At 35.4% G+C, this 17,964-nt stretch overlaps 3 protein-coding genes across 5 annotated transcripts in view; 1 reads left to right on the forward strand and 2 right to left on the reverse strand.

The window, feature by feature from the left end:
- The window catches only part of LOC110807466 (L-Ala-D/L-amino acid epimerase-like), a 23,187-nt gene extending 20,444 nt beyond the window's left edge, over positions 1 to 2,743 (reverse strand). For all 3 annotated transcript variants that reach the window (XM_088211254.1, XM_088211218.1, XM_022032600.2), the window contains exons 1-5: positions 2,603 to 2,743; positions 1,433 to 2,159; positions 1,173 to 1,283; positions 649 to 865; positions 20 to 353 (exon numbers count right to left, since the gene is read on the reverse strand). In XM_088211254.1, the coding sequence (XP_088067380.1) occupies positions 20 to 353; positions 649 to 865; positions 1,173 to 1,283; positions 1,433 to 1,945 (1,175 nt within the window). In that variant the 5' untranslated portion in view covers positions 1,946 to 2,159; positions 2,603 to 2,743. The remainder of the gene's footprint in view (positions 1 to 19; positions 354 to 648; positions 866 to 1,172; positions 1,284 to 1,432; positions 2,160 to 2,602) is intronic.
- On the reverse strand, positions 2,584 to 12,035 carry LOC110807482 (HEAT repeat-containing protein). The gene is made up of 20 exons (XM_088211128.1): positions 11,651 to 12,035; positions 9,729 to 9,881; positions 9,104 to 9,282; positions 8,164 to 8,271; positions 7,566 to 7,736; positions 6,905 to 7,468; positions 6,553 to 6,627; positions 6,338 to 6,466; positions 6,181 to 6,255; positions 5,872 to 6,081; positions 5,509 to 5,661; positions 5,201 to 5,415; positions 4,934 to 5,051; positions 4,698 to 4,830; positions 4,424 to 4,625; positions 4,242 to 4,347; positions 4,015 to 4,155; positions 3,776 to 3,901; positions 3,533 to 3,647; positions 2,584 to 3,259 (listed from the first exon to the last, which is right to left on the reverse strand). The coding sequence occupies exons 1-20, from the start codon at positions 11,847 to 11,849 to the stop codon at positions 2,898 to 2,900; spliced, it is 3,534 nt and encodes a 1,177-aa protein (XP_088067254.1). The 5' UTR covers positions 11,850 to 12,035; the 3' UTR covers positions 2,584 to 2,897.
- Positions 12,036 to 14,109: 2,074 nt separating this feature from the next.
- Positions 14,110 to 16,773, forward strand: PMI2 (PLASTID MOVEMENT IMPAIRED protein (DUF827)). The gene is made up of 4 exons (XM_022032654.2): positions 14,110 to 14,306; positions 14,425 to 14,557; positions 14,703 to 16,452; positions 16,604 to 16,773. The coding sequence occupies exons 2-4, from the start codon at positions 14,432 to 14,434 to the stop codon at positions 16,678 to 16,680; spliced, it is 1,953 nt and encodes a 650-aa protein (XP_021888346.1). The 5' UTR covers positions 14,110 to 14,306; positions 14,425 to 14,431; the 3' UTR covers positions 16,681 to 16,773.
- The last annotated feature ends 1,191 nt before the right edge of the window (positions 16,774 to 17,964 follow it).

A 17,964-nucleotide genomic window follows, 5' to 3' on the forward strand; every position in this document is an offset into this window, starting at 1 on the left:
ATTGAATGAAAAAATTTACTTGAAGCAGCCAAGACCAGCAGCCATATGAGCAGCAAAGCCTGTGGCAAGTCTGGTCTGAATCATGCTATTTATCATGAGATTAAGGTTTGATTTTCTGGCTAAATTGATAATTTCGAGGGCCCCAAGAACCCCAAATTTGGATAATTTGATGTTGATCACATCAGCCAATTTCTCCTTTATTATTTTCTCAACATCATTTGAATTCTGGCAACTTTCATCTGCAGAAACAGATACTCCATATGTATTTCTGGCAATTCTACTCACTTCACCGAGACCTTTCCAGTCATTTCTTTTCACAGGTTGCTCAAAAACAACAGGAAGCACACCAAATTCTGCAATATATACCTCAAAATCATATATTGCTCTGTAGACTCGTCCAATATGTTTAGATATTTGCAGATTCTTGATTGATGTAGAGTTATAGTTCCTAATGAGTTATATGCATAAAAACACAACTAACCCAATATGGGTAGCCAAGCATGAGGACTAAAAAAAAGCCTCGATGCCTAGAGTGCATACCCGAGATTGCGAAAATTATGATTAGTTTGATGTATCAAGTACCTGAGGTTTAGAAAACGAGTGAAAAAAGAATAGGAATGAAATAAACAGGGAGTAGAATATTCATACCATGCAGCTTGTCAAGGACATCAATAGCTTGTTTTGAAATGTAAGCTTGATTTGCATCAAAGATAAAGGAACAAAGGGGATGAGCTGCCTTTATAGCTTGAAAAACCTCTATATCTCTATTTATATCACTTCCCATATTAAGCTTGAAGGTGTTGAATCCTCGTAAGCGATACTTAGAAGCCAACTCAATAGCTTTACCTGGAGAGATTGCTGAAATCTGCAATACTTAAACAAATTAATTATACTTTTTTGAGTATAAATTTATACATTTCCATAATTAAGCAGTACTTGTATACAATGACATGATGATGAGTCTTACAATAAGGAAGCAATATAATTAATTTCTTAATGAGAACACATTCAGAATCTTTAAAATTCTTTTTATTTCCTATTGTAGAGTAGGTTGATTTAATCAAACCTCATACATTATCTTCTGTGTTAATCAGATTGCATGACAATAATTAAAATCTTATATTAGACATGAAAATGAAAATGAACAAGTCATAATGAGGAGGAGACTTAACTGTTACAGCTGATGATATGGAATTGGAGAACCCACCAAATAATCTCCAGAGAGGAACATCAATACTGTTAGCAATTGCATCAATCAATGCCATTTCTACTCCAGCCCTGACCTTCAACACGCATTAAACTAATTCATTTAATGAATTACCATATAGATATCTAATCACTCTACAGATTACATACATACATATATATAGATATGCATTCATCAATTCATGATATAGGCGTGTGTGTGTGTGTGTGTACATTTTATACTCACAGAAGCAAATTGAAGGCCGGGAAGAATCCGATCAATCTCCGCAAGAACCAAATTCAGTGTCATGGGCGAAGTCTGCCTCAAAAAATCACAAGCCTCCTTCACGTTCACCAACGCCGTTGCTTGATTTCCAGACCCATTAACGTCAGGCGGCACCGCCACCTCTCCCCACCCAACACATCCATTACTCAGCTCAACTCTAACTCCCACATTTTCCACCTTCTCCCACTCCATCCCCACCGCCGCATTGAGCTTCACATTCAGCGCCCTGCCTTCCGCTCTCTCCACATCCACCCAGAAAGTCTTAATCAAGCTCCTCAATCCGAAGCTCGTCCTTTCAGCAACCGCTGGTTCATCACTCGTCAGTAGCTGGCCGTCGCCGGAGCTCGCAGCGACGCAAATCTTGGGAAGCTGTTGGTGGGTCTGTGAGCTTTTAGGGAGCTTTTGAGCTGACGAGGGAAAGAAGAAGGAGAAGGAGCAAGTTGCAGGAACGAGAGCAGACCCAAGTGGAGTCATTTGGTCTTCTTCTTCTTCTCTGTCTTCTTTGTGTTGACCAGGTGATTCTGTTAGCGTTGATTGATGAATGTGGTTTCGTAGTGTGATATGATGTCGTTGTTAGAAACTAGAAAAGGGGAGAAAGAGACGCCATTGTTGAGTCAGATTGAGAATAAAATATTATTTTGTACATTGTGAGTTTTTGTGGCTGTGAGAGCGGAAGTGTCCTTTGAGACTGCGGAGGAGACAGCATCCCAGAAATGGAATCATAAAATTGTAATTAAATTAGTAGGGTTCTTCAAAAAAATGTGATCAACTCATCTTAACAACGTTTTTTCTTTTTCCTTTTTTTTTTTAGTTAATGGTGGAATATTCGCTGTTGAATTCCAGGACCAGTTTTGGACTTATAGAAGATTATTTTCTCCACTAGAAATTTATATATTTTCGTTAATTATTAATCAATAATACATATATATAAACAGCTTTTCTTTTTTTTTTAAATATTTCTTATATACCTAATATTTAATATATGAAAAAATATGGAAGATTTTTAAATTAAAAAAAAAAATAAAAAAAAAAATCTGTTGCTAATATAAACATATTGTTTTACATATTTAAGTAATAAGTATTTAAACAGAAAATAACCTTGTAAAAAATACTTAAAAAAGAACCATTAACCTGCTCATGAAGATTTCTGGAATTGCAGAACACTATCAAGAATCTTTCAGCAAAGAACCATGGAGACGATTCACTTGCAGCCACTAACTATAAATCAACAACAGAGCAGCAATGCCGCCATTTCTTTTGTTTCTTATTTTTCCTGTTACATGAAGCGCTTGGGGAAAAAAAAAAGAATTATGTAAAAAAAAAAATGAAAAAAAATCTTGGATCGGGCTCAGCAATTTCATAAATGGGATGCTAGAAAGCATTATCCAATGTCTTTACTCCATAGAAAACAAGTTATGTTGTGTTTTCATCTCGAGTCCTTACCCCTGAGCATGTCAGTAAAGTTTCCCCTCATGATACGCCTGAATCTAGTGTCTTCAGCGGGTGGAGGTAGGGGAACCATCTCTGGGGTTTCAGCTGGCTCCACTGTCGACTCTGCACTTTCTTTCTTCCCTAGAAGTCCGCCTTCGCCGAAGAGACTGGTCACTGATGATGCAAGCCCGAGATGAGCTCCCATCGCCTTACTGATAGCCTCAAAAGTTCCGCCGGATCTTTCCTTTGTTATTATTTCTAAGGCTTCCTTGTGAGCGGGGTCCACCGCATCGGGGTCTTTCAAAAGGTTTTGTATGGCAGGAAGAAGGAATTCCCGGATGCTAGTTGGAGAAAGATCTGCAAGCAGAATCCAGTCATCAGAAAACAAGACGAACCTATAAAAAGTTTCAGAACCACATTCACCATAGATGGTATAGCTACAACTGGAGTGTTTTTGCTGTCATTAGTAATATTATCATCTAAAACATAATAATAAACCTCGAAATGATGTTTGTTAATACTCAGAAATACATCAAAAGAGGTGAAAGGGACAGCAAGAAAGGTTGGGCGTCCTTTTGTGTTAAAAATTTAGAAGGCATAAGACTAGTGAGGATCATGAAAAAGTCAAACCTGTAGCGTCAAGAGCACGAATTGCTTCACAGAATGCATTAGCTCTCTCGCGCCTCCGCATCACATCACTTGCAGAACTAGGACTTGCTGAAAGTTGGAAAATCTTGGACAAAAGATGTATATCATTGTTAAAGAAATAAACAGAAAATGACTTATCATTGGCGGCCATTGACAGAATATTAATGTGGCTAAAAACAGAATTTATTTAACAATTTCCAAGTAATTTTCAAAAATTTTGAGGATATAATCCCTAAGTTTCTCTGTCGTATGTGGAATAGCTACTAACAATGCTCGGACCACGGCAACAGTAGCTTCATGAGATCCATCTTCAAGGAAAGCATCCATTTGAACACGTATTTTATCAACAATCTGCTTGATGTGCAATTTAATCAGCTACACAATCACATCTCTACCCAGACCATACATATAATTCATCAAAAGAGAGCTGCTAATATAAACATTTAAGAACCAAAAAGCCACACCATTTCATTTTTAAAGTGTTGAGCCACCGGTCCAAATGCATCTATGCTTGCATACTTTACATTCAGGTTTTGGTCAGAGCCAAGGGTAACAAGAGCAGGCAAAACATGGGTAGAAGCAATTTTTGCGTCAATGTATGGCACCTGTGACAACTCAAACAAATGAAGTAGCTTAAGTCTTGACACAAGGAGAAAATGAAATAAACAAATTGAAGATGTCAAAAGCTTACAATAACTTTGAACAAATTGGCTGCGTTGATTTTCAATTCCATGTTTGAGCTAACAACCATTTCCCACAAAATATTGAATATCATACTATGATGTACTTCAAATGTGCTACATTAAGGACAAAGCCCATCAGTAAAGAATAAATTACATATAAGTAGTGCTGGAAGATATTTAATATACAAACCAAAGGAAACGGACTGCATCAGCAATCTCTGTACTGTGTTTGGAAGCCTGATTATCCTTTCCATTGCCTTCAACTAATAGTTTTCTCAAGTAGTTTGTTAACTGTTCACGCTTACTGGGCGTGCCAAGGACACCTGCTAAGAGAAGGGGTAGGACACACATAGTAGCGAGTCTCTCACTGACAGCAGTTCTTGGTCTCAAGCCTGCAGTCAAGCAACAATTAGTAACCATGCAATGAGGACAATTTAGCTGAAGAACCTGTGAATTTATAATACCTTTTATTCTTGGATGAACTGTATTTGGTAAGAACGTCATATCAGCATCATCGCCAACTGCTACCAAGAATACTGGTAGCATTATGTGTGTCAGATAGGAATCTCCAAAATGCTCAGATACAGCCAATAAGAACTGCAACACCACAGTAAGTAATGGGTACTATCTTCAAAATAATAAACAAAAGACAAAAACACACGTGTCCCAGACAATAGAAACACCAATCAGTCGATGAAACCTTTGTTGTTCGATTCCTTAAATTATCTTCTTTCTGAGGTAACAAGCACGATAGCTGTATCAAATCAGGAAGGCAGTCGACATGCATCCACTCGAATCCAGGCCATTCGACATGGCCCCTAGCAAGACATTAAGATACCTCAGATATAAGTGCAGGAACAAGCACTCTTTCAATCCTTATAACAACTTCATCTCAAGCTAAAAGCCTATCTATAACATGAAAAGAAAGGAAATTGAAACTAAAATAAATAATTATTTTAAGAAATACCCAGAATATAATTGAAGTATGGAGCTGGAAAACATGGTCTCCTTCGACTCTACAGCTGAAGAAAAGGGGCATGTCTCAATTGCTGTCTGGTGCACGAAGGGGAGCAATTCCACCAACATCCTTAATAAGATATCTATGTTCCATCGCTCTCGTTCACCTAGGACACGAAAATGTGACTCCACAGATCCTTCAACACCCGAAAGAGGCGGACAACGCTGAAAATTATCATGGTGAGAAATCAGTGGGCAAGAATCATTGGAAATTACTCATCCCAAAAAGGATCATAAATTGGATGAAACAAGCAGTACCTGAGCAGAGCTTAGAATATGAGAAAGTAAAATCCTCTGAATGTGATCTAATTTGTTTCCCCACTTAATTACTGCAGGAAGTAGTTTTTTCAATGTAGTTTCTACCACCACTCCAGAGGGATCACAGACCAACTGGAACAGCAACTCCTCAACCTATCAATAAACAGAATGAGGCCTTGAAGAAACTCACTTTTTAACCATTTTATTCTTCTAGACTCTATGTCATCATATTATGCCAACAGGAAAAGCTCCATTCCCTAGACCATTTGTCACCAGCCTGTTCTAGAGCTTACATTGTAGCCAAATCTGTCAAGTCAGAATTCTTCTCCATGATTGCCTCGAAGCATATTTAGTGAGGCTGACCTTGAAATATTTGTCCGTGTTTGGAAAGAGCGGAAGCAACAAAGCCAGATTATGAGCAGCAGCCTCTCGAACAACAGTTGCAGAATCTTCTATCAGTTGCTGCACAATAGATAAAATAAGAGAATCACGTATCTCCGGTCGGACAAATTCTGCAAGCTCTCCACAGGATTGAGCAACAAGTAGCCTACGCTCCTCATACATGTGATTTATCTGCAATTGATGACAAGAATGAAAATGAAACCTCAATCTTAAAAAGGTGATTTGATACAAGGATTGGAAGTCATTTACAAAGAAAAGAATTAAACTCACTTGTTCCCAACATTGGGGCAGCAATTCTGTTTCTGTTCTCATCTCTCCTACATTTCTAGCAAGGTTAACACATGCCTGAAATGGAAAAGAACATTATTATGTTAAAAGAAAGAGTCATCACTAAACTTGAATGAAACACTTCATACAGTAAACCCACATCCATTATGATTTGCCTCTGCTGTTCATCTGGGCGTTTAATCAAGTTAAACAACGTATGAGTCAAGGAGTCTCGTGTCCCGCTATCTGGATGGCGCTCAATTGCGCACATCATGAGGGGAAGAAGCTCCTGCACAGAAATAACACAAATACCATCAAACCAAAACTTAAATATTTTATGTTTTTGTTAAAGGGAGAGAGACATCAAAAGTGGACCTCCCGATGGTTGATCAAAACGTAAGGTACAATCTTGGGCAAAGCATCTGCAAGGATCTGAATAGTTCCTAAACCCTGTCAAAGCATAAAAGTAAGTCAGATATTACCATAATAAATTTCCATTGCATAGATAGCAAGGAAAAGGAAATAGAAGGAAAAAAAAGACGAAATGACACAAGTTTCTGATGTTATACTATTATCTACAAGAAAGTGCCACCATTGAATTTCACAGGCACAACGATCAATATATTCATAAGCAGCACAGACCCATTTGTATGCAATCCCCAGACACAAAAACTAGAGGACCTTGGAGGGAACTAATATGATGTTCTAAAACAATACATAAACTTGCCATTTTCTCTGAAGCAGCTTCACTGTTGGTAGTTTCCAACTTTAGATGTAAGCCACTATCTTCCATTACAGGCTCAGGATCTTTCTTCGAGACACTTTCACCATTTTCAAACGAAATATACTCATTTGAAGGACTTCCCAACATGCTTGAAACTTCCTCAGGTTTACTTAAACTCTCATCAAATACTTGAGTAACCAATGACCCAGCTTCTTCACTGTCTAATACTCTGGTTGCATCAGCAGGATAAGAAATTATAGTTTTAACTTCATCTATATCAACAGTTTTCTCTTCTGTTTGCACAGACTCCTTATGAGGATATTCAGAATCCACAGAATCACAAGTTGTTGCATTTTTAGCCCTTAATCTTTCTATTTCCATCTGCAAGGATCTTATCTCTTCATTGTATTTCTTGAAGGACTGGGAATGAGCAGAGTCAACCTCAGCCGCCACCAGATTTCGCCCAGAACGAGATCCCTCAATGTGCATTTTCAGTGCAGTAATTTCAGATCTACAATCATTTAGTTCTTTTCTTTGGCGTTCCAAGGCCTGCTTCAAATCTTGTACCTGAAGGAACAAAAAATTTCTGTTTGTGCACTCTTATATATGAATTTGTGAATACAGCAGCAACTCCAAAAAATGCAGGGTAATAAGAGAGAAGAACCAGCTTTTCTCTGTCCTTGATATCCTTCTGAAGTGTTTCTAAGGATTTAGTTAATGCAATGATTTGACCATCAGCTAAATCTCTACTCTTAAGCAAGAACTCCTTTTCATGATTTAGCCCCTCATTTGCTTTCTGTAAGGACTCTTTCTCTTTGAGCATGGCAATTTTTTCCTGCAGCACGATAACCATTACCATTACAAGAAATTCAAAATGTAAAAATATCTGTCCACTGCCAATGCAGATTTTGGTGGGTTCAATTTTAAAGAAATGTCAGGGAACATGTATTAACAAATTAGACACTGCCAATATAAATATTCCAGAGAAAGATACAAAGAAGTATAAATTCAAAAATTAGAAACAATAATTATTTAAAAGAAATGAGTAAGATTAATTGTTATCCCGTTGCTATACATTGAGAGAAAGCCTGCCAAAACATTCAACATCAAGAAAAGATAGAAACAGAAGGAAAAAAAGAAAAAGAAAAGGTTCAACAATAGTTTTTTCTGCCCTAGATATTTGATTCAACTATGAATATCTGTCTAATTTTATTTAAGAAACAATAATGTGACTCTTAAACCGCATTTGTATAAGAAAGTACCTCAGCAGCCTGGGAAGTGGATGAAAGATACTGATAATAGTAATGTCGTAAGGCATCTGGCACACATGCAGGAGAATCCTGCCAAACATCTAAGTTCTGATCGGTAACCTGAGATCAAAGCCATTGATCACTTATTACAATATTTTCAATGTCACAACACATTAAGAATGAAATGTATACAAACAGACCCCATGGCAGCAAATAAGTAAGCATCAAAGTCATATACTAGTTTCCTTGACCAACGAAATTGTGGATTATTGTCGAAGAACGGAGAAAAAGGCCTGATTCCAAACTCAACATGGAGAAGGCATATGATCATATCTTTAGGATATCTGTAGAAAAGACATGGCTTTGGGATAGATGGTGGCGATGATTAGGGTTTTCATATCTTCTTCCTCTTTTGCATTCCTGGTCAATGAGGGATGCACAAGACACTTCAGAGTTTTGAAAAGCCTGAGGCAAGGAGAAAACCTCCCTGACTTCTAGTTAATGGAGGCTCTTAACAGTACAATTGCAAGAGCTGGGAATCTAAATTTGCTCCAAGGGCCAGCAGGTGGTGAAAGAGAGAACACAATCCCCCAGCTTTTTGCAAATGACAAAATCCTGGTTTGCAGTGCCAACAGAAAGTCTCTTCACACATTAGACACATCATTTAATGTTTCGAGGTGGTCTTCAGGCTCAAGTTTAACCTAGTTAAATCAGAATTTATCTTTGTTAAGAAGGTTTCAAATGTGGAGCTTTTTTGCAGGTATCATGTGTCACTACCTTGGTCCTCATCACTGAAAAGCTCCTTTGAGTAATAAGAGGAATCCTGCTATAATCAAATATTCTAAGGAAAGCCACCAATTTCAATGACCAAGAATTCTAAGGAAATAAACAATTATGTCAGGATTCAGGAACAAGAACAAAATCAAATTATGCATTTGTAAGTCTAATATACCTCTTCATAAAATGTCATTGCAGTTAGCCGGTATCCTGCTATAATCAAATATTCTTTTACAGCACAGTTCAGATCTCTGCGTTCATGATTCTTCAAAGGCCCCAAATCAGAATAGGAACCATCTCTTTTCTGCCTTTGAAATTCTGGACCATGGCTTATAAAATTTTCTGCATTTGGGTCTGGAAGTGATCATATGATAAGCATGTAAATAGTTACTAGTGTGCCAGCAACCACATGAAGAGAGTAAATATAATAAGAATAAATGCTAAAATTCACCAACAACTATATTTTGCATCACAAATTGGTCAATATATTAGTCACTAAAATGCAACATGGTTAGAAACAAAGAACTCAGTCAAATAACATTATGAATTCTATAACATTGTAACGAGAACTGGACTTTATTATATGTACAGATACAGTTATATAAAGAATAGACCATATAAGTTTTATTAATGGTTCACCCGTACATTTTGTTAGCATCACTTGAAGCCTCGACAGTCCAGTGTTCTTATTTTAGATTGAATGTAGGGCATTTGCAAACTTTACAATTTTGAATTGCTCATTTAGAATGACCCATAAAAGAAGCAAGAATAGCAAATAATTTACATATAACAAAAATTACCATTCAACTTATCCACAGGGAAATCTGTTTTCTTCTCTAGTTCAGCTTTCAACCTTGTAATGTCCTCCTGAGCTAAGCGAAGCTCATATTCGCTAATTGCTAGTTTCTCTTCAATTGCTTCTTTCTCTTCAAGCAAACTCTGGGGGTCTACAACTGCATTTCAGAAGCAATTATACAGAAGATATTTTTTTAAAATAAAATTATACAGAATATATTAGTTGTGCTCTGAATCCAGGGTGCTGAAGTGTTCAACAATAAAAGGGAAAAAAAAAAAAATCACTCCTGACCAAATAGTCACTGAGGCTTGGACTAAATCATACACTCAACTTAAAATCCCCCCGAAACAAAGGAGGGGGGGGAGGGAAAGATAAGAACAGTATCTTTGAATCAAAGAAATAAAGGCACCTAGGTCTGAAATTGATTAAAACTGATTATAATAAACACGGCAGAAAGATTCCCGTAATCTATAAAAGAAACATAAGATAATAAATAAATCCACAGTATCGAGAAAACAGCTAAACTAAGCTCTACTCTCAGAAAACACCTCAACTATACTTTGATTGGTTCGTTGGAATGATAAAACTGAAAATGTTGCTGAAAAAGACCTCACCAAAATTGTGCATGTAGAATAGTATAAGATACACAGAGGAAAATACATTAAAAAATAGCTCAACCAAGCTCTGATTGGTTCATTGGAAAAAGAAAAAACACTGTAAATGTTCTTAAAAAAAAAAAAAAAGGTTCCACCACAGTTCTGCATGTAGACCGCAGCAAATTCCAAAATAATATAAGTTTTTCCTTGCTGGTCGCTTATTCCAATTGAAAAGGAAAAAAATATCTATGTTCCTTACTTCCTTTTCTTGGTCAGTATATCCACAAGACAGATACCATTCTCCAAATATTCTATATAACTTACTTGCCATGATTACTAAAGAAGCCATATTATTTGTTTCACCAAGCATTCTCAATTACCTTTGATCCTAAACAAATTGCTCTTGTTTACACTTCCATAGTTGTCAATCAGTGAAGAACCAGAAACAATCCTGTTAAATCTATTCTTTTATGTTGGAAACGAAAATCGTATCCTATCCCTACCTCTTTTGCTTCTTCATCAATCTCCATTGTACACAATTTCCTACATTGAGGTGATTCATATATCATAGTGGCTGTGGATTTACCTCTACTTCAGCTGGTATAAAGAAGTCTAACAGAGTATATTCAAATGACAGCACAGCATTTTTAATAATGACCACATATAAGCATGCAATGAAGTAAATTTGCTTTTAACCCCTTACAGGGAAGTTAAAATAGCAGTAAAAGGTATACACACGTCACTGTGATTATAGCCAGAAAATTCTCTTAACAACTTCCATTTTTCCATGTTCTAGATGTATAGGGACATCTCGAATATCATTTGTCCAAACTGGATCCTACCACAAATGAATTGCTCGACTCTCTAAGCCAGGAAATTCATCCCCAAGCTCAACACAAATCCTTGTTATCTCCACTACAATCTCAAACAGTATTTAATTTTAAAATTTTGATTTCTTTGCTTTTTAGGAAATTTGAGCTGCACTCTCTCAAACACCAATTTATTTTTTATATATATTTTGGAGAAGTACAAGCAAAAGAGTTGTTAGTTGCTATATCCAAAGTAGCACTCAAGGACCATTTTATAGAAGCGACATCTTGAATCAATTTCGGATCACAGGTAAAGATCGTAATACGCGCTTGGTTAGAGAAAAGAGCAAGCAAATCAGCGGAAAATTAAGAGAATTTTGTAATTCACTCCTCTGAAATAAAAAAATAATTAAAAGCATAAATGGTAAATAGGCAAATGTTCGACCAAGACAACAATCACCTAATGAATAAACAATAAAAAGATGTGTACAGATAGGAAGGAAGAAAGAAAAGAAACGGACCTCGAAGGGTATTGAAGCGAGAGATCTGATCGGGAGGAAACTGGGAAGTATCAGAGAAGAACTCCTTAAGGCGGATGGCGTGGACGTCGCGGCCGTCATCAAGTAGCTCGTGGAGGAGCTCGAACGCCGTCAATAGATAGTTTTCCTCCAACAAGAAATTCACGACGCAATTGCATAGCGACGATCTCTCCACATCCATTTATCTCACTGTTTATCTCTTTGTCAATCAATTGCTCGATCTCTGATATCTCTCTGCCTCTATACGTATCAACCGCATTGACGCTTTTCACTATCTCGCCTTTCCTCTGGATCTGATAAATATCGTTCTATTTGATTTCAGAAACGTGTCCCCTCAGCACAACGACGAAAACCAGAAAACGCTGAATGACGGTGGAGTCAGGATACTTAAAACGACTCTGAATGCATACGATGAGCGGTAAATAATCTAGTGCTACGCGGAGATATGGAGTGCCATGTGTTTTTATACGCTAGCGGTCGATTTGATGTCTTGGGATTTACGTAAAGAAGTTTAGACGGTTGAGATTTAATGATACCGGACTTTTGCGTGTATCTGCATCACGGTTTAGGACGCATATGGCGGTGCGTGGAAGTTTGGTGCACCGCTATAAAAGTCAACGGTAAAAGTGTAAGAAAGTAACGGAGCATAGCAGCGTGGTATTCCCTTTAACCGCCTTGTAACAGCGCCGTCTCCGTCACAATTTTTGTCCGTATTTTTTTATTCCGTTTTAATTTCCGTATTTCTATTCAGATTTTTTACTCGGTTTTATTACTTTTTTTTTTTTAATTTACATATGCCTAGCTTTTTCATGAAGAAAAATATATGTAAATTTGGAAATATATATTTTTAGAAAATTAAATGTGATTTATGACTATATGTTAATTTACTTTATTAATATAATTAATAATTTAAATTGATGGTAAAAATATTAATTGACTCACTTTATAATAATTAAAATATTAATTATAATTAATAATAAATATGATTTATTCAAATCATATATTTAATCACATTAAACAATTATAAGTTTATTCTGTGATTTTGTCACTAAGTCACAGCTTAGTGGCAAACTAATTATTATTTAATTAATTACATGGGACCTAATTAAATATAGTAGATTGTAACTGGGGCTAAAAGTTTTTAGTTAAATCAAAATTTTAATTAAATAATATATTTTTAAATAAATAAATAGATCATTAAGGACTTAATTAAATTAATTTGGGCTTAAATCAAGTCACTTCTGAGAAAGTTTTAATATAGAAATTTGGAAACTCAGTAGAAATTTAAGCTATAATCACTGAAAATATATATTATAATATAAGTTTAATTATTATTATTATTTAATTAGTGAAAAAAAAAAAAAGCTGTCTGGTGGCAGTTTGGCTTTTGTGGATTATAATAAAATACGTGGCGGCTTATTTACCTTTGATGGGTTTAACACTATTCTTACTTCCAAACAAGCCCGACAAAACGACAATCCATCACTTTTCCCCTTCCCTAATTTCTCTATCATTTAAAAATTTAAAAAATTAAAAATTAAAACCATCATTTTATCCTTATTCGTCCCATTTATAAGTATCCAAAATTGTATTTTCTTACACATTTATGTAATTTCTCTCATTTAAAAAATAATCATCCCATTTTTTTATACATAATTTAAATTTAAATATATTAAAAAAATACATACAAACTTAATAAGAATATCATTCTGCGAAATATATGATTCATAGTCTTTTAATTTTTTTTTTAAATTATACAGATTGCGTAGTTATCGAAATCAATACAATTAATTACGTTTATATTAAAAATTAATTAATTATCTCTCAATTTATTATAAATTTTTTTTTATTTGTAGATCATTTATGACATATAAAAAAGACTCGTGCTATTACAACAGAATTTAAAAAAAAAACTTAATAGTAATATTAAATTAATTTTTTTAACGACCCTCTTAATAGATACAAAAAATTTAAAATTTTTAAAGTAAAAAATTAATTTTATTATAATGTACATATTGAAGAAATCGAGTCATAGTTAATAACTCAATTGAATTTTTTCTAGCTCGGCAAAGTAATTTTTTTATTAAGATTAAATAAGAAAATAATATTTTACGAGATAAAAATACACACGTCTTATGTTAAAAAGAAAAAATATATATTCGCCTGATTTTTTTTTTTTTAAGGTATAAACCTATTTATTTTGATGTGGGACAGAATACGACGTCGTTTGAAACAAAACACTACGGTTTTGTCAGCTATTGCATCTGGGTTCTTGCTCGTACGGAATTTGCTTGGTTTCAGCCCAACTGGAACGTGGTTTTGTCTGCAATAATATTTTTGGATTTTTATTCAAATTCAACGTTAAATAAATAATTTTAATTTAATTAAATTCCATTATTATTATTATTATTATTGGGGGAAATTAAAAAAGGGTAAAAATGTGAAGGGAGGAGACAGGGCGATGCGTACAATATGAGCCAGTCATCAGGAAGCGGTCTGTTCGTCTCTGCCGTTTTATCTTGGATTCCATTTTCTGTAGAATTTAACGAACTCTGTGCCTCATTTCTCCATAAAAAGATAGCGTCTTCTCATTTCTCATGCTTCTTCTGCTTCCTCTCTACCCGCTTGACACTCTACAGTACGTCTTTTGCTTCCATTGATGTTACTTCCATGTATGAATTCATACCAGTTCATGGGTTTTGCTTATTTCATTTTCGTTTTCTCAGTTTCTGTGTTTCTTTCTATCAATGGAACAGGTAAAATATGGAAAGAGAATCTGAGGGTAGAGGAAGAGATGGGTCTGTTAAAGCAGCCCGTGAGATATACGGGGAGAGGAGTTTTAATGGCAGTAGTCCTTCGCTGATGAAAACGCAGATGGATTTCCCAGAGGTACAACTTTCATTGACTGTAAAAATATTATCTTTATGCTTTTTTCGCCTGTACATCATATACCAATACCGTGTTATATTAGTTTTCAGTCTGTTTGATAATTTTTATTTTGTGGGGAATTTTTTTTTTTTTTTTTTTTTTTTAGTCATCATCAAGAGCAAGAGAACTTCATAGGGCAAGGAGGGATATTAATGGATACAAAGATGGAAGAAGAGTTGCAGAGATGGTGAAAAGCCAAGCTGAGCATGAGCTATACTATGCAAAGAAGACGGAGAAGGATCTATCTTCTTTGATTGAGGAATCAAGCTCAAAATCAAAAACACAATGGAGAGATTTTCAGAAGCTTACGAGGTCGGGAAGGCGCGAAGAAGCTGGAAACAACGAAAGTTACAGGTATTCAGAAGTGATGCGAGAATTAGAGATTGTGAAGCGAGAATTGAGTAAACTCAAGCTTGAAATGGCTACTGTAATGGAAGACAAAGTAAGGGCAGAGAAGGAATTTGAGACCTCAAGCTTGAAAATGTGGTCCAATTCAAGCTCTATAGAGATACTGAGGAAGCAGATAGAGGAAGCCAATGAAGAGCAGGTGCTCACAGAATTAGCAAGGATTGAGGCTTTGAAGGAATATACAGAGATTGAAGCTCAAAGAGAGAAGGAAGCCAATGGGTTCTCATTTGCAATGGAGGAAACTAAGAAGAGAATGAATGATGTTCTTGAAGAGTTGGACAAGTCAAAAGAGGTTAAAAATAGATTGGTTGTAACTTTGTCTGATATTAATGTGCTTCAGAATGAGCTAAAGCATGTTAAGGATCAAGTGGAGAGAAAGGTTGATAATGATAGCTTCAGGAAATCTCATGACAGTTCCGAAAGAGGAGTGGAATTGCTTGCTTTGCCATTGTTGAAGTCTGTTATGGAGGAGTTAGAAGAGGCTAAGAAAGAATTGGATTCTATTAAAGAAGAAGGGTTTCAGTTCATGGCTTCCATGGATGTCATAAGAAATGAGCAGAAGCATGTAAGAGAAGAAACTGCCCGGATAAAGAAAACCGAAGAAATGGTGAATTCAAAGGTCCAAAATATGAACTCCAAGTTGCTGAGAGCAAAATCCAAGTTGGCAGCAGTATCTGCAGCTGAGGAGAAGGCTAAATCAATTGCAACCAATTTGTCCCTCACTCTTGACCAGTTGAAAGCAGAAGCAGAAGCTGCAAAGAAAGAGAAAGCACTTGTTGTTGAAGAAACTGCAGCCATCAAGGCAGAAATACAGAAAGCTGAGTCTGAAATTGATGTGGTTGAGGAAAGATTGCAGGCTGCAATGAATGAGCTTGATGCAGTTAAGTCATCTGAAGCATCGGCATTTGAGAAGCTAAAATCTCTTATTGACAAAACAGTGCAAGCTAGAGCTGCTTCTGCATCTCAACATAGTTCCACAATCATCATCTCCAAATTCGAATATGAATATCTGAAAGGACATGCTGGTGGAGCTGAAGAAATTGCTGATAAAAAAGTTGCAGCAGCTCAGGCATGGATTGAAGCATTGAAGGCAAGTGAGAAGGAGATTGTGAAGAAAACTGAAATGACTCTGAGGGAAAGTGGACAGACCAGGGTGGAGGAAGAGAACAATGTGTATAGAACAGAAAGATCACTTTCTGCAAAGAGAAGGGTGGAGGGGGAGATGCAGAATTGGAGACAGAAACGTGAGAGGAACAGTGAAGCTGAAAACAAGCATGCAAGAATTTCAAGAAAATCTACAAAAAGCAGTGAGAAAATAACTCCAACTAGACAAGGAAAGTTTCGAAAATCTGCTTCGCCAGCAACTCGGGTGACTCCTACTTATTTCACTATCAAGAAGAAAAGGAAAATGATGCCAAGTTTAGCCAAGATCTTTAGTGGGAAAAAAGGTAAATTATAAGCTGCCTGAATATGGTTTTCGCTGGCTACAAGAAATGCTTATAATAACCTTCATAAACACCTTGCATTTTGATTCAATCAAAACAACATTGCACAAAACCAGTAATGGAAGTGCTTATTTGTATAAGTGCTTATCTCCAGGATTTGACTGTGTATCGGGAGGAGTCCATGTGGCAAATAACTTTGATGATCCGTGTGAAAGAGTTTTAAGGGGTTGACTACTCAATCTTGGTTTGACTCTTTTTTGTTGTACATTTGTAATGTATGAACAGAGAGTTCAATCACAGGTTTCCTTTCTGGTTCTTTCTGCATATTAAGGGGAGCTCAACTTCAATTACACAGATTAAAATGTATATTCTCAATAAGCAAAAATGTAATCTTTTTTGTTCCCATTAAAGTTAAAAAAGTAGATAAAAGAAAGATTTATTTCAACTTTTTTTTTTTTTTCCTGTTTTGATTTCAGAATTATCAACAAAAGAGAAAAGGACTAATTTGAAGTGAGTCATATATTTGTGAGAGTTCAATGTTACTTTTGTTGTATCGAACTCGAGTCACTTTACTTCTTACTATCACAAAGCATTCAATTAATGTCTGGATCGATGAAAAAGATAGGAACCAGCTTAAATTTTTATAAAATTCAAACTCGTTATAATATATATAACTAACACTCATGTTAAGTGTACATATAAATATATTTTTATCTATGGAACAGAAAAGCACTTCTCATTGATTAAGGAGAGCTCCCAACTTCTGCAATTATCCGAGTCTTCGGTCGCCCGGACGAGTTCTTTAGTGTTACTCTGTAATGGCGTAGAGAAAGAGAGTTTCAAATTGGAGAGAAGAAAGTTCTGAAAGGGAGGAGTTAGAAGGGAGTGAGGATATGCACACTAAGTCTCACGACACTCATACTTAAAAGTGCTTTACAAATATATATTTCATCTTAAGCATTTTTTATTTAATTTAAATTTTAAAATTTATTTTTTATAAATTATAATTTTTTATTCTGTAACGTCAATCGATTTTTACCTGATGTAATTATCTTAATTATCTTTTACATATTTTACATCAAACTAATTTAGCAATTAAAAATATATTTAAAAAAATGCAAGAATTACGAAGATGAATGTTGTTTCAGTTATATTTTTATCACGTTAAGTAGAACATTTTTCATTATTTTTATATAAATTTATGATCTCGCTAATATATTTAATGAATTATATTTTTATTTTTACTGAATAAATCATTATAAATCAGTTACTGTCAGCTTATAATATACCTATAAAGTGATGAGTTTTATGTTCTCAATGAAATTTGATCTCGTAATCTTAAAAGAACGATACAAAAAAATCAACCGATAGATTTTCTTGTTAGCGGTCCAAATTATCATTTTGTACTAAATCACCCATCAGAATTTTGGCATCAAAAGTGGAGTGAAGACTCTGTCCAGTTATTGGAAAACAAGAATGCAGAGTGTAAGCAATTTAAGATCATGTCAGAAATAG

Source organism: Carica papaya, chromosome 1 (genome assembly GCF_054855325.1).
Source record: "Carica papaya isolate Zhongbai chromosome 1, ASM5485532v1, whole genome shotgun sequence".
NCBI classification, from domain to species: Eukaryota; Viridiplantae; Streptophyta; class Magnoliopsida; order Brassicales; family Caricaceae; genus Carica; species Carica papaya.

Coding starts and splice junctions, on each gene's coding strand:
- LOC110807482 (XM_088211128.1), bottom strand. CDS start 11,849: ATGGATGTGGAGAGATCGTCGCTATGCAATTGCGTCGTGAATTTCTTG. Junction 6,082..6,180: donor TGCCCCAATGTTGGGAACAA/GTGAGTTTAATT, acceptor CATCAATTGCAG/ATAAATCACATGTATGAGGA. Junction 4,156..4,241: donor CCAATTTGTTCAAAGTTATT/GTAAGCTTTTGA, acceptor GAGTTGTCACAG/GTGCCATACATTGACGCAAA.
- PMI2 (XM_022032654.2), top strand. CDS start 14,432: ATGGAAAGAGAATCTGAGGGTAGAGGAAGAGATGGGTCTGTTAAAGCA. Junction 14,558..14,702: donor CGCAGATGGATTTCCCAGAG/GTACAACTTTCA, acceptor TTTTTTTTTTAG/TCATCATCAAGAGCAAGAGA. Junction 16,453..16,603: donor GATCTTTAGTGGGAAAAAAG/GTAAATTATAAG, acceptor GCTTATCTCCAG/GATTTGACTGTGTATCGGGA.